This window comes from Molothrus ater, chromosome 22 (genome assembly GCF_012460135.2).
Source record: "Molothrus ater isolate BHLD 08-10-18 breed brown headed cowbird chromosome 22, BPBGC_Mater_1.1, whole genome shotgun sequence".
In the NCBI taxonomy this organism is placed as follows: domain Eukaryota; kingdom Metazoa; phylum Chordata; class Aves; order Passeriformes; family Icteridae; genus Molothrus; species Molothrus ater.
The window spans coordinates 1192782-1207934 of NC_050499.2; the positions used below are offsets into that span (position 1 = coordinate 1192782).

Below are 15153 nucleotides of genomic sequence, written 5' to 3' on the forward strand. Positions count from 1 at the left end.
TTTCATGGCTTCCAGCCCAGCCAGGAAAAGGCTCCTGTCCTGTTGTGGCTGCTGGGATCATCTGCTGCTGTGCAGAGCCTGCCCAGGGCTGGGGGGATGTGCAGGGTGTGGGACATGAGTGGTGCCATCAGCACAGCCACAACCCCAGGAGGTGTCACTGGCTCAGGTGGCAGAGCAGAAGGAGCATCTTCTCCTCTCCTGTCCAGCAGGTTCTCCCTCCCCTCCCTCCTGGGAGATGCAGCTTGGGAAGGTGCTTGGAGTGTGCAGTGGCTGCTGTGAGCTGCCCTGGGGGCGTTTCAGCTACAGGGGGGCTGCTGGGTGTATCTGTGTGTGTTTGAGTGTGTGCTTGTGAGCCTGGCCAGGGACACCCTCAGAGACAGTCATGGCACTCGTGAGGGCAAATCTCCAGGGCAGTAAATCCAGGGATGCAAAGGAGCCAGTCCATAACCACACAGGGGAATTAGAGACGTGTGGATCATTACCTACCATCTTTTGGCAGCTGCCAGTGGAGTTGACTGTTTGCTCTAAGAGTTATAAATAATTTTGTTGATTAAAAATGATTGATTATTCTTGGTCTAATATTATTTAGGCAGAGCAAACAGTGCTGAGATTTACCAGCTGCTCTCTGACCTCCCAACCCTGATCTGTTTGCAGAAAGCCTGTGCAATTATTTGTTTGATTTCAAAGCTAAATATCCTAATCTTCCTTCTCCGCCTTTGGAAGCTGCAACTGGGCTGATAAGGGAGGGCAGCCCTGGAGTCCTCGTGTGCAGGGACTTCCCTGGGCACAGAGGGGTGAGGGGGGACATGGGGAGGACAGATGAGGACAGGGCTCCTGTGAAGGAGCTCTTGGGCTCCTCCTCCTCCTCCTCTTCCTCCTCCCTGTGCCCTGCACTCGCTCAGGGAGCCCAGCAGTCCCAGATGTGGAAGCTGTCGCAGCCGGAGGAGCGATGTGAGCGGCGCTGCCATTGAGCAATGCCCGCTGTCTGCGGCGCTGCCCTGCGGGGAGGGGGTGCCCGGCAAGGCTGCGGAGGAGGGGGTGGGACAGGCAGGAATCTGCAGCTGCCGAGCGGTGCAGGGCTCGCCCAGCGCCCGTCGCCCGCGGCAGCGAGCGGAGGTGACCCGGAGCTGCCGAGCCTCCCTCCCTCGCTCCTCCCTCTGATCCTCCCGCATCGCCGCCCTCCTCCGTGCTGGCAGCATCCTGTGGGACGGTCTGGCCGTCAGGAACATCCCAGGGACCTTCCCCACCGGGGCATGGACACAGCCGCGGCAGGTCCGGCTCTCACACACATTCCCGGAGGATGAATGGGAGCTGCTGAGAGCAGCAGAGGCTTTGATGTGGTCGGACATATCTGGGGTTGAACATCCCCCCAGCCCCGGGCACTGCCACTGCCCTGCCATGTGCTGCCTCGTGTCTGGCGTGACTCGGCCCGGGGGCAGGGGCTGGGCCTGGACACAGAGGGATCAGTCTGAGCAGGGAAATCAAGGGAAGGCTGGGAATTCCTCGGACGGACATTGGAGGTGTTTGGCTGAGCATCTCTGTGTCTAATCCCTTCCCAAGGCAAGGGAATTGAGTCTTCTGTTAGGATCCCCCAGCAGCAGGGACAGCTCTGGAGTCCATCAGCCTCAGAAATGTCTCGTGTCCTGGTGATGGGCAGCACAAATGATGGGGTTTTATCCAGGGCGTGGAGTCATTGCACATGGATCATCAGGATTGTGGGATGAAAACATCCCAGGCTGTGAGGTCATGCGTGGCTGCTCACAAAGTGTGCTGGCACAGTTTGTTCTTCAGGAGTGTCTGAGCCGGCTGGGAGGGTTGGGATCCTTTGTGAGTGATGAAAGAGCTCAGCTTGAGTGAAGGTTCCTTGGCCTTCCTCCTGCTGCGAGGGGACAGCCCTGCCAAGAGATCTCAGCCATCCCTTTTCACACTTCCCATCCTGACAGCATCTTCCCCACACGATGTTCTGCCAATTATCCTCAACCTGGCCTTGCTACATCCCTGCTCTCCCTTGCTGGGAGACTCTGCTGCATGGCTTGGCAGCCCCAGCCTGCAGCAGCAGCTGGAGGTGCTGGAGCTGAATCTCCTTTGTGTCTGTCCCTATTCCTGGGTGATGATGAAGGACAGGGAGCTGAATATCTGCAGAAGAGTCTGAGGGTTTGTTTGGATGGATGGAGAAAAGTTCCATCTGAATTGCCTGGGGAGTACCTTGGGAGCATCCCAAGGGTGCTTCTGCAATCCAGGAAAAACCCATGGCAGGGTTCTGGGATGGGTTCATCCTTCTCTTGGGACAAACCCTCCACTCCCATCCCTCCCTCATCAGAGATGCCAGAAATGGCAAGATCAGCCAGGGAGTTGAGGAGAGAACAGCAGAACTCCTGGGTGTGACCAGGCTGGAAGGGAATGTGAGCTCTCAGGTGGGTGTGTTTGACCCCGAGCACCGTGCCCTGAGTGCTGGAGCCCAGGTGGGATTGCTCTGGCAGGCTCAGGCTGGGCTCCTGCAGCCCTGCAAGGCTCTGGGGGCTGCTGGCCCAGCCTGGGGACAGTGAGGAGCTTCAAGCAGCTTCTGGTTGTGAGCCCGTGAGCAGCTGGGCTCTGTGCCAGCAGCAGGGCACTGTCTGTGCTCATCTGTGCTCGTCTGCTCCGTGCTGAGTGCCGAGGCTTGGCAGGGGTTTTTCCCTTTTCCCCCATTGCTGTTGAGCAACCCGAGCTCTGTGGGGTGTGAGCAGTGGGGCTGGGTTGAAAGGAGCATCTCCCAGAGGTGGGGCATGACCTGGGCTGGCTGATTCCACCTGAGCTGCCTCCAGCGGGGCTGGGTGTCCCTGACAGGCTTTTCCAGGGTTTGGTGTCCCTGACAGGCTTTTCCAGAGCTGGGTGTCCCTGACAGGCTTTTCCAGAGCTGGGTGTCCATGACAGGCTTTTCTAGAGCTGGGTGTCCATGACAGGCTTTTCCAGGGGCTGGGTGTCCATGACAGGCTTTTCCAGAGCTGGGTGTCCATAACAGGCTTTTACAGAGCTGGGTGTCCATGGCAGGCTTTTCCAGAGCTGGGTGTCCATGACAGGCTTTTCCAGGGTTTGGTGTCCCTGACAGGCTTTTCCAGAGCTGGGTGTCCATAACAGGCTTTTCCAGGGCTGGGTGTCCATGATAGGCATTTCCAGGGCTGGGTGTCCATGACAGGCTTTTCTAGAGCTGGGTGTCCATGACAGGCTTTTCCAGGGTTTGGTGTCCATGACAGGCTTTTCTAGAGCTGGGTGTCCATGATAGGCATTTCCAGGGCTGGGTGTCCATGACAGGCTTTTCCAGAGCTGGGTGTCCCTGACAGGCTTTTCCAGGAGCTAGGTGTCCATGACAGGCTTTTCCAGAGCTGGGTGTCCATGACAGGCTTTTCCAGGGGCTGGGTGTCCATGACAGGCATTTCCAGGGCTGGGTGTCCATGACAGGCTTTTCCAGGCTCGTGTGCCCTGCCCTGCCCAGGGATTAGAGCCTTTAGAGGCGTGGTTAGCAGGGATTAGGGTGATTAGGGGGAAGCCTGGCTCACAGGTTTGCGCCAGCCCTGCTGAGCAGCGATCCCAGCCTGGAGGTGAGGAGCTCCTCCTGCCTCCAGAGGGACGCTGCTGCTGGGATATTCCATGGGGAAAGAGGCAGGGAAGGGCTCTAAGGGCCTGATGGCTTTGCCTCCTGAGCAGGAGGGGCTGGGCAGGTGGAGGTTGCTCCTGGCTGGCTGCAGCCTGGAGCCTCCACAGGGGTTTAATGGACCTGGACTGTGCCCTCAGGCCAGCGGGCTTGGAAAAGGCTGGTGGAAGTTGAAGGTTGTGATGCTGTTAAATCTGAAGGGGCTGCAGAGGCTATTTAGAGCTGATTCAAGAGTGGGAGGGTGTGGTGCTGAGCTGCTGCTGGAGCTGAAGCACTCCAGCCTTGTAGCATCTCATCCTGGAACCCTCGGGTGGGTTGTGTCAGGGGGCACATTAAAGCTCATCCCATCCCACAGGCACCTTCCCTGTCCCTGTCCAGCCTGGCCTTGGACACTTCCAGGGATCCAGGGGCAGCCAGAGCTGCTCTGGGCAATGCTGGTGGAATTTGATTGATGACCAATCTTGTTTCTCACTTCTTTGATGGTTCCAACAAGTGCTGTTAAACCATGGCCACGTTCCCCAACCTCAGAGGTGGCTGAATCTCCCCAGGGTTTGCTTTATCCATCTGTGCTCCTTCCAGCAGCTGAAATGGGGAGGATGGGGTGAATCCCCAGCTGAGGGAAGCCCCTGAGCTGCTGAAGGAAGAGGAGCTGTAGGACCTGGCCCTGCTGAGCTGGGGGAGCTTTCCCATAGGCACAGTGAGCATTGACTCAGGGGCTGTGGTTTAGCTCAGCTTCAGCCCTGGCCTTTCTCTAGCATTTCATCCCCTCTTCTCTCCACAAAAGCCAAGGACAGAGTGAGCTGCCCACCAGGCTGCTCCCCTGCGAGCTCCTGGGACTCTCAAGGATGCTGCTTTCCCAGGATTGCCATCCAACACCCACGTTACAAAGCAGGGAGAGTGAGGGAGGAGAAGGAGCTGGAGCCTGAGCAGGGTGGGCTGTGACTGATGGTGGCTGCAGAACCCTTTCCCTGAGCCTGGTTCCTCACAGCTGCCAGACCCCAGAGCCACACCAGCCCTCCCTCACCTGGTGGCTGCTCTGTGTCCAGTTTTCCTCATGGACAGGTCTCTGCCAGGCCAGGCTGTCCATGGCACACAGGGCTGAACCCCAAACCCGAGGCTGAGCAGAGCATCCCAACACCTCACCCGCAGCCAAACCTTCCCCTCTGGTGCTCCGAGTGCTGAGAGCCCAGACCTGGGACAAAATGCTTTTATCTGCATTTAGGGAGGACAGTGCTCAGGCCCGTTGTGAGGGGAAGAGCTGGCCCCCATGGCACACCACATCTCCCTAAGAAAACTGCTGAGGGCCGGAAAAAAGCCGGCTTTGTTGGGCTTTCTGCAGTGCTAAGCACTGTGGGCTTTCGGTTTCCTCTCTTGTTTTTCTCTTGAAGCCCAGCTTTCATCTCACAGTATTTATTTTTCACTGCTTGAAGGAGGGAAAAAAAAGACTTATTTTTCTTCTCTTTTTTATTTTTTTGTTTAAGAAATATATTTATTTTAAATTAAAATAGCAAATGTCTGCACCTTTTGTGCCATCCTTGCAGAGGGAAGCAGAGCCAGTCTCTGGAAGGAAGGGGACCCAAATCTCCCCCATCTGCTCCCATCCCATCCCCAGCAAACACCCCTTCTTGTGCTTATCCCTGCTCCCCATCCAGATTTCCTTCTGGTCCCTTTTTTCCAGCTTTCTGTCCCACTTTCCCTTTCCCCCCCTGGAATCTCGCTGCCCTTTGGGTCCAAGGAGCCCTAATTGGAACAGGCCGGCTCCTCTCCTGCTTCCTGCGTGGGAGTGAGAGGCAACGCTTGTGAAAACAGTTCAAAAGTGCACACAAATTTTTGCCTAATCCTGCCTAAATAACAGGGGGCTCAGCCAGGGTTGTTTGCCCGGGTGTCCCTGCTCCAGGGCGGGGGGCACCTGGGAAAGGCAGAGCTGCCCAAGGGGCTGGAGGAGCCTGGGGGTGCTGGAAACCCGAGCTGGGGACGTGGTGAGGACGTGGTGGGGACGTGGTGGGGACGTGGTGGGGACGTGGTGGCTCCACAGTGCCTGGCAGCCTCGCTGGGGAGCGTGGGAAGGGTCTCAGCTCCCAGCCCCCCTCTCCTCAGCCTCCTCTGATCCTGAGAAAGGTTCTGTGCTGCTGAACCCTCCCAGCTGGGGGACGTTGGGAAATCTGTGCTGCAGCTTCCCCCAGCTCCAGCTCTGCCCTGCTTTGGATCCCAAGGAAAGCTGGGACAGAGGGGCTCAGGGAGATGAGCTCGGGCTGGGCTGGGGGGAACCATGGCCTTGGTGGCCACAGACTCACTGTGGGCACATGGGAGGGGGTGGGAGAGTGAACCCCTGGCACCCTCTGGGAAACTCCTGCTCCATCATCACCCAGCAGTGAGGGCACATCCTGGAGTGTGGGCAGCTCCAGAAGGATGGGATGGGGGCTCCAGGGGGATCTCAGCTGCCTCAGGTCTCAGGGATTGAGGTTTCTGAGGGACACAGGCACAAATTCATGGAGCCCTTGGATGCAAAGGATCCTTTTTGAAACTAACCTGCATTTTCTCCCCTAATTTAATCATGGAATACTGGAATGGTTTGGGTTGGAAGGGACTTTAAAGCTTGTCTCACTCCACCCCCTTCCATGAGCAGGGACACCTTCTGCTGTCCCAGGCTGCTCCAAGCCCTGTCCAGCCTGGCCTTGGGCACTGCCAGGGATCCAGGGGCAGCCCCAGCTGCTCTGGGCACCTGTGCCAGGGCCTGCCCACCCTCCCAGGGAAGAATTGCATCCTGAAATCTAACTAAATCTAACTAAATCTAATCTAAATCTGAATCTAAATCAAATCTACCCTGTTTCATTTTCAAGCCTTTCCCCCTTGTCCCTGTGCTTCTGCCAAGCCACACAAGGCCTGGAATCTCCATGGCATCCTGTGCTCCAGGCCTGGGCAGGGGAGGCTGAGGAGACCTTGGGTTCCTGCCCTTGGTATCCATCCATCCATCCATCCATCCATCCATCCATCCATCCATCCATCCATCACCCATCCATCCATCCATCCATCCATCCATCCATCCATCCATCCATCCATCATCCATCCATCCATCCATCCATCCATCCATCCCTCCATCCATCCATCCATCCATCCATCCATCCATCCATCCATCCATCATCCATCCATCCATCCATCCATCCATCCATCCATCCATCCATCATCCATCCATCCATCCATCCATCCATCCATCCATCCATCCATCCATCCATCATCCATCCATCCCTCCATCCATCCATCCATCCATCCATCCATCCATCCATCCATCCATCCATCCCTCCATCCATCCATCCATCCATCCATCCATCCATCCATCCATCATCCATCCATCCATCCATCCATCCATCCATCCATCCATCCATCCATCCCTCCATCCATCCATCCATCATCCATCATCCATCCATCCATCCATCCATCCATCCATCCATCCATCCCTCCATCCATCCATCCATCATCCATCATCCATCCATCCATCCATCCATCCATCCATCCATCCATCCATCCCTCCATCCATCCATCCATCATCCATCCATCCATCCATCCATCCATCCATCCATCCATCCATCATCCATCCATCCATCATCCACCCATCCATCCATCCATCCATCCATCCATCCATCCATCCATCCATCCCTCCATCCATCCATCCATCATCCATCATCCATCCATCCATCCATCCATCCATCCATCCATCCATCCATCATCCATCCATCCATCATCCACCCATCCATCCATCCATCCATCCATCCATCCATCCATCCATCCATCCATCCATCATCCATCCCTCCATCCAGGACAGGAGGTGCTGTGGGGTCAGGTGCCTCTGCTCTGACTTTCCCCACATCCATTTCCAGCAGTTACTGGGTGAAACCCCACACAGGGACACACTGGGGCTCTGATGGAAAAAAAAGTGAGTGGCCAAGGGGAGCTTGGAGGAGTCACTGACCCCGAGTGGAAACTGGGCTGAAAAATGACTTTGCTCCCATCCCTCTGCCTGGCCCATCCTTTTTTTGCCCTGTCTGCCATTTATTTTCCTTCTGCAATCAGCTGCAATTGGCTTTGGCGTGCAGAGGCGTTCTGTGCATTTGAAGGTCAAAATCCCTGAAGTTTGTAAATCCGAGTCCTTTAAAAAGATCAGATGTGTGGAAATAGTTTATACATGCAGGGCCTGGTGGGAGCAGAGTGGGAATTTGGCTGGGAGATGAACTTGGTGATCTTGGCCTCTCTGCTCCTGGTTTTCTCTCTGGCTCCACGTGCCCCTGGCTGGGGGGTCTGGGCAGGTCTCCCTTGGCACAGAACCCATCCAGGGCCTTGTCAGGGTGTTTTATCCTCTTGTGTCTCTGAGTCCCACCCCCAGAGATGTCAGGGAGCTGAAGGGGCCTGGTTTGGAGAAGCCACAGAGCCTCCAGATCCCTCTTTGCCTTGGAAAGCTGCAGCCAGATAAAAGCTGTCCCCATGCGAGGCAAATCCTGCATCTCTGCTCTGCAGATGCTGCTGACATAACTCAACAGGGTGACTGCAACTCCTGGCACAGTTTAAAAATCAACCCAGAGCTCCCTGCCCGCTCTCCCAGGAGGGAAATCAAAGGCGGCTCTGTCGGCAGGGACGAGGACATGGCATCCCCACAGCTGGGTGCACGTGGCAGCCGTGTCAGGGGCTTTGATGGGCTCGTAAAAACCAGCCAGAAATCCCAGTCTGGCCCCTGCTGCTGAGCTTGCTTTTGGGATTAAAGCCCCGGCATTCCTAAACTGGGTTTAGGTGGAACAGCTGGGCCTGGTGCTGGCTCCCACCCCAGCCCCTGCACACAGCCTGAGCTCCGTGGGCAGCACTAAAGGAGAGGTTTTATTGGTGCAAGGTTTGATTAAAATCTTGCAAACAGGTTTCAGATGGCACTGAAAGCTGATACCGGGGCAGCAAAGCGGGGCTTGTTGCTTTTGTTCCTGAAATTCTGCTCAACTCTGACCTTTAGGCATCCCGGACTGGAGGCGAAGGGCCGGAGGACATTGCCAGGGCTGGGTTTGCCTCCACGGGAAGGAATTTCCCTGCAGCAGCAAAGTTCATGGAGTTGTAGGATATTCCAGGTTGGCAGGGATTCACAGGGATCACTGTGTCTGAGTCCTGGCCCTGCACAGAGCTGGGTGAGGCCCACCATGCTCCCTACACATAAACCACCCAGTTTTAAAATAAATACTGAATTATTTAAATAAATTCAATACCCCAAAGCAGCAGAAGCAGAATTTAGGGTAAAAAGTGTCCATCCAATTCATCTTTCTTGAGTCACCAGCCAAGCTTTGTCCCCAAACACATCTGCAGAGCTTCACACACACGTTTGGTTTCCCTGGGTGAGTTTTCCCCAGCTCTGGGACACTGCTGAGCCAACCAAGGCTTCTGCAGGCTCAGGGCTTTGGGGCTGCTCTGTCCTCAGCAGAAATTCAAACAAGTGGCTGCGACCTCGCAGGAAAAAGCAAATGATGTTTTAGTCCTAAATCTGCCGAGCACAACAGATTTTGCAGAAACCTTGAAATGCACATTTGGGTTGATTTGGGTGTTTAAATAGAAACCGTCCTCTGGCTTGGTTTTTTTTATTTGGGAACAGATTGTTTGCTTCCCTGTGACCTCTCCCTGGGAATCACTTTTAAGTCTCCCCTGTTTTGACAGGTTGTTTGTGCAGAGCTCAGCATTCACCTTCCTAAACCGAAATCTTATCCTCCCGCTACTGAAAAATTGATTTGCTGGGTTTGTGCAAAGCCAACCCGTGGATCCTGCACAACCAAACAGGATTAGGGATGGGCCCTTGCTATTGCAGAGATAAAAATACCGTTTTTCACCCTGCTCTCGGTGTCTGGCCTGAGGAGCTCACCTCCACACAGGTTTTCACGGTGATTCAGTGTTAAATTGGGGTTAGAACCGTTTTCTCAGCCTGGCTCTGACTCATCTTCCCAGGGCAGGCAAGAGCTGCTGTTGAGGCAGGCAGAGGGAGCAGATTCCTGGGTGGTCCCTGTGGCCACAGAGCAGGGAGAGCAGAGCATTCAAGTGTAACTTGAGGATGAAGGGAAAGAGGCACCGAGCCACTTTCTCCCAGTGTTATCTCAGGCAGCAGATGGGGAACAGAGATAGTGATGGTGGCTGCTCATTTTCCGTGCCCTCTCCAGCCAAATCCAGTAAATAATGAAGTGTAATTTGCCAAATAGCCTTTGGATGTGGGATTTACTTTCAAAGGTCCTGATCCTGCCACTGTGGAGGCAATTCTGGATTGTGTGCTGGGCTGAGGGCAGGAATTGTGTCCTGAGAGACTCCGTGTCGGGAATTTCACTGCTCCTACCTGAGCCAAGAGTCTGCAAATGATTTCTTGAGGGCCTTGGGGACTTGGCTGGAGGATGTGCAAAGGGAAGGGGGAATTTTTGTGTTGGGGCTGAGAGGTGGAAGGTGCAGAAGCGGGGACAGAGAAGTTGCTGTGTTTGGCTTGGCAGTGGAATTGCATCGGGAGCATCCAGCGGATGATCTGGGGATACTTTCTGCATTGTCACCCTCAGCCTGTGCTACAGAGCTGCATGTGGAGGTTTATCCATGGAAAAACAGGATTGCTTAGGTTGGAAAAGCCTCCCAGGATCATGAGGTCCCCAGCACTGCCAGGTGACCACCAACCCATGTCCCCAAGAGCCACATCCACAGGTTTTCTTAACATTTCCAGGGGCGATGACTCCACCACTGCCCTGGAATTCTGTTGACCCAACCCCCAGATTCCCACTTGGAACAAAAGCGAGTGTTGGGTTGTTTGGCCTTTAAATGATGCCCATGAGTTTGGCTGGGGAGGAGTTGAATGGAGCAGGAATTCCAGACTGGGCAGCTGGGCTGGCTCTTCCCAGTGGCTGCAGCACTGCTTCCATCCCTGACTCCATGTTTTATCAGGAATACACCAACCCTGCCTGGAACAGGCCCTCAGCAGCATGTTGCAGGTGTAAAGGTTTATTAAATCAGGAGTTTAATGAACTTGGGGCGACGGAAAACTGTGGTGGTTGAGTTTCCACAAGACACAGAATTTTTGATTTTCAATGTCTGCGTCCAGATATTCATGAGAACACCAAAGACTTTCTTTGCCCATGGTGTCATTTTTCCACTAAGTTTTCATGGAAAATTTCCACTAGGCTGCAGAGCTAAACCAACCTCAGGTGGAAGATTTTCATCTCTGCTGACCAAGGGCAGTTTTTGGGGTGGTGGTTGTTCAAGACTTTCCTTTTCCATCAAAGATGTTTTTCAGGAATACCGAAAGTATGGGAAAAAGAGCCAAACCTCTATTCAGATATTTTGCCTCAAATGGTTGCTTTTATTTGTGAGACTCTTTGGCAACAAAGTTTCATCTCCTTCCAAATAAATTAGAAAAAGGGATTTAAAAAAGGAAAGGAAGAGGTTTGGTCCTTGTCAGGACTGACTCCAGGCCTGGCTCTCAGCTTGGCCCCGCTGTCCCATGGGATGGCAGCGTTGGCCATGACTCACCCTGGCTCCGTGCTATGGATGTGCATGACGTAACTCTGGGCTAATGTGGGATTTTCCAGCTCTTTGTTTCCCTTCCCCCCTCAAATGGGTATTCTGCCACTCCTCCATCCTGTCTCAGCCTGCTCTCAGCTCACTTTTTCATGGAGCCATAGAATCATGGAATGGTTTGGGATGGAAGGGACCTTAAAGCCCATCCCATTCCACCCTGCCTTGGGCAGAGACACCTTCCACTATCCCAGGTTGTTCCAACCTGGCCTTGGACCCTTCCAGGGAAGGGGCAGCCACAGCTTCTCTGGGCAACATGTGCCAAGGCCTCCCCACCCCCACAGGGAAGAATTTCCTAGGATGAAGAATTTTCTAGGATTCTTTAATTTTCTCCTTGCTTTTCTTTGCACTGGGATGACAGAGTGGTAATTCAGAGATGCTTTTCTCCCTCTTTCTTGCTCACCCTGGTGTGGGACTCTGCCTTCCTCGGTGCCTGGAGCTGCTGAGCCATTTCCCAAGCTCCAGACACACCTGGAATGCTGAAGCCCAGCAGGCTGATGTCTGGAAAGGCCTTGATATCATCATCCAGTAGCACATTCCAGAAGTGTAGGTATGCCATGTGCACCTGGCTGGCATTCCCTGACATCTTTCCCAGCCCTATGTCCTCATGGCTGTGTTTGTCTCCTGCTTCTTTCAGACATGGAATGTGCAGATGTGCCTTTATTAACGCCCAGCAGCAAAGAAATGATGTCCCAGGCACTGAAAGCCACGTTCAGCGGCTTTGCCAAGGAGCAGCAGCGGCTGGGAATTCCCAAAGGTAAGACATGGCTTCCCATGCACAACCACAGTACCCACAGGGGTTGTGTCCTCCTTCCAGGCTGCCCAGAGTTCCCTGTCTGCCATCTCCCCTGCTGGTTCTCCTCAGGTGGTGTTGCCTTTCAAATACCACCTGAAGCTTCTTGGAAGCTTCAGCTGGAAAAATGTGGACAAGTCATCTCCACTAAACAGAGAAGCAGCAGGAACCCTTTACCAGAGGCTGGTGACAGGGAGAAACCAAGAGAATTGGAGAAATGGGTGGGAAGAGGGGGTCAGAGAAGTGATGGGATTTTTAGAAATCCCAAACAAATCCAAAGCTTGTTCCTTGGACGAAACGTGTCCACACTAAGGCTGATCCAGACTGGGCATGGTGTTCCTCACACCCTGGTGCCAGAGGGCTGCCAGTCTCCAGGGGTGAGGCTGTGGCAGTGCAGGGCAGCTGCAGCACTGTCTGTGTCCTGCTTTCCTGGGAAAACTGCCTGAGGGTGCTCACGGCTGGATCCCTCTGCAGACCCCCAGCAGTGGACGGAGACGCACGTGCGGGACTGGGTGATGTGGGCAGTGAACGAGTTCAGCCTGAAGGAGGTGGACTTCCAGAAGTTCTGCATGAATGGAGCTGCCCTCTGTGCCCTGGGCAAGGAGTGCTTCCTGGAGCTGGCGCCTGACTTTGTGGGAGATATCCTTTGGGAACATCTGGAGATCCTGCAGAAAGGTCAGTCCTGGGGTGAGCAATTCACAGCATCCCTGCCAGCCTGGTTCTGGGGCTTTCCACAGACCAGGAGGTGTTCACCTTGAGCTTTAATCCCACGAAAAACATCTTCCAAAGCCCAGCTTTTCAGCAGGATTCCAAATGGGCATCCCAACGGCAGCGGGCAAGGCGAATCCTGGCAGTGCCTCAAAGAGTGTTTGTGCCAGCTGCCTGGCAGGGATCCCCAGTGGGGAGGGACACTGTGACTGCCTGGAATCCATGGTGGGATTTTCCAAAGCATTTTTCCTCAGCATGTTCAACTCCTGTTGTGAATTTTACTATTTCCTCCGCTGGAACTGGGTACAGGAATACAGCCAAAATCCTACCCAAATTTCCCAGTGGCAATTGGAAGCTGCTTTGCTTTGTTCCATGTCCCAAAAAAAAGGTGTTCCATGTCCCCAAAGCCAGCATTTCTGGGAGGAGAAGGCATCTGTGCCATTCCCTGCATGACAGCACCCAAGGGCATTAACTTTCAGTGACTGGGGACACACACTTTGATTTAGGGTGTTGATTTTCCATGTCTGGGTGCCCAGGAGCACTGGGATGGTTTCTAAGGAGCAGGTGAGGAGCTGAGCACCTCAACCTGAGCCACAAGCAGGAGCTGCAGCACACCTGGGCTCTTTTTCCAGCTCCCTTCTCTGCAGAGCTCTTTGCTTTCCTGGAATGTCCCCTGTGCTGTCCTACTGACCCTGGTGGCAGGAAGGGGAGGGGGAGCACAGTTATTCCTTCCAGGAAACCATTGACAAATGGATGTTAATTGCCCATTACTAATTTTACTGCTACCTGTGGTTTGCAGAAGGTAAACATGGCCCTTCCCGGGCTCTGGCCAGGCCAGGCTGTTTTCCTGCTCTTGGGCTCTAAATCTGGTCTGTCCCTTTTGTTTTGCATATTTTTCATGGAGTGCTTGGATCAACACTGAGCAGTTTAACCAAACAAAGCCAAACCTTGTGTCAGCCCAATTTCTCCTTGCATTGAGCCATTGCTTGCACCTTCCCACAGCCCTTCTTCCCTGCTGTCCCTGCCCATGGCTGGGAGGTCTTCAAGGTCCTTTCCAACCCAACCCTCCTAGGATTCTGTAATTCTGTGATTTTTTGGACTGTTCCCACTGGAGAGGGTGGGATGTGCTGGAGGTGCTGATTGAGGCACCAGGGCTGGATTTGCACCTCCTTCCTGCAGAATCCCCACACAGAGATGGACTTGATGCTGTACATTTATGGCAGAGGGGAATCATCATTTCAGACAGCACTGACACACGTGGGTATTCAGACACTGGTGGTACAAAGGCCTGGGACAGAGAGGAGTTTTTCTAAAGAAGCTGAAAATCTTGGTGCATGCTGCAGCTCTTCTTCTGAAAGGCTGAAAATGAATAAAGCTGAATTTCTGTGTCTTCACACTGTTGGTGTTGCCCTGGGAACCCAGAAATCTCTGTTGCCTGTTTGGTTTCACTGGTGACTTTTTCATTCTTGCACAAGCAGGGCCCTTGCTCCTCTGCTGGGCTCTGAGCACATTTCCAGTGAGGTATCTGTGGGTGACAAAGAACTCCCAAGAAATAACCAGGCTCCCCCCAGGACTGGTTTCTGTTCCCTGTTAGCGCTGGGGCTCATTCCAGCCCTGACCAGAGCTGGGCTGGAGCTGTACAGACAGAGCAGAGCAGTCCCTGTCCCTGTCCCTGTCCCTGTCCCTGTCCTGTCCCTGTCCCTGTCCCCGTTCCTGTCCCCGTCCCTGTCCCTGTCCCCATCCCTGTCCCTGTCCCGTCCCCGTCCCCGCCCTGTCCCTGTCCCCGTCCCCGTCCCTGTCCCTGTCCCTGTCCCTGTCCCCATCCCTGTCCCCGTCCCTGTCCCTGTCCCTGTCCCTGCCCACGCAGGAGGAGCTGGGGCTCTCCCTCTGCACCTGGATGTGACATGGGAGGAGATCCAGGTGTCCCCAGGCTCAGTCAGGGCTCCAACTTGTCTCTCCATCCTCGCCACCATCATCACTGGGGGTGTTGGTGCTGGGAGTGGTTGTTAACCCCAAAATGCCTGGCTTTACCTGTGCTGCTGGCCCGGGGTCGTGCTGGGACAGGCTGTGACCCTGCTGTCCCCTGAGCTGACACTGTCCCCTGTGAGCACTGCCTGACTCACGTACCACAGCCTGCTCAGGCTTTAAAAACAGCACAAGGGTGCCTTTCCCTGCATGGATTTGGGTATTTTCAGTCTCACTTTTCCATAATTCTTCCTAAAATAACCTCCTCACTTACCAGCAGTCAGCAGTGCCCTGCACTTGACTCTAAGCTCGGCTGAAGGTTCTCCCCTGCTCTGTGGTCACCCCCTGCCCCTTGGCAGACACTGTGGAGAGAGGAACAGAGCATTTCTCATTAGCCCTCTGTGTTTGCACAACCCCTCCTTTTGTTAGGGAATATTTTCCAGCCTGCAGTCCCCAGGAGAGGGCCAAATTTAGGCTCCTCAGAGGGGAACGTGCG

At 54.4% G+C, this 15153-nt stretch overlaps 1 protein-coding gene across 1 annotated transcript in view; it reads left to right on the forward strand.

Moving 5' to 3' along the window:
• Nucleotides 1-15153, forward strand: part of LOC118695661 (transforming protein p54/c-ets-1) — a 28752-nt gene that overhangs the window by 12395 nt on the left and 1204 nt on the right. The window contains exons 2-3 of the mRNA XM_054517065.1: nucleotides 11829-11948; nucleotides 12459-12659. Of these exons, the coding sequence (XP_054373040.1) occupies nucleotides 11829-11948; nucleotides 12459-12659 (321 nt within the window). The remainder of the gene's footprint in view (nucleotides 1-11828; nucleotides 11949-12458; nucleotides 12660-15153) is intronic.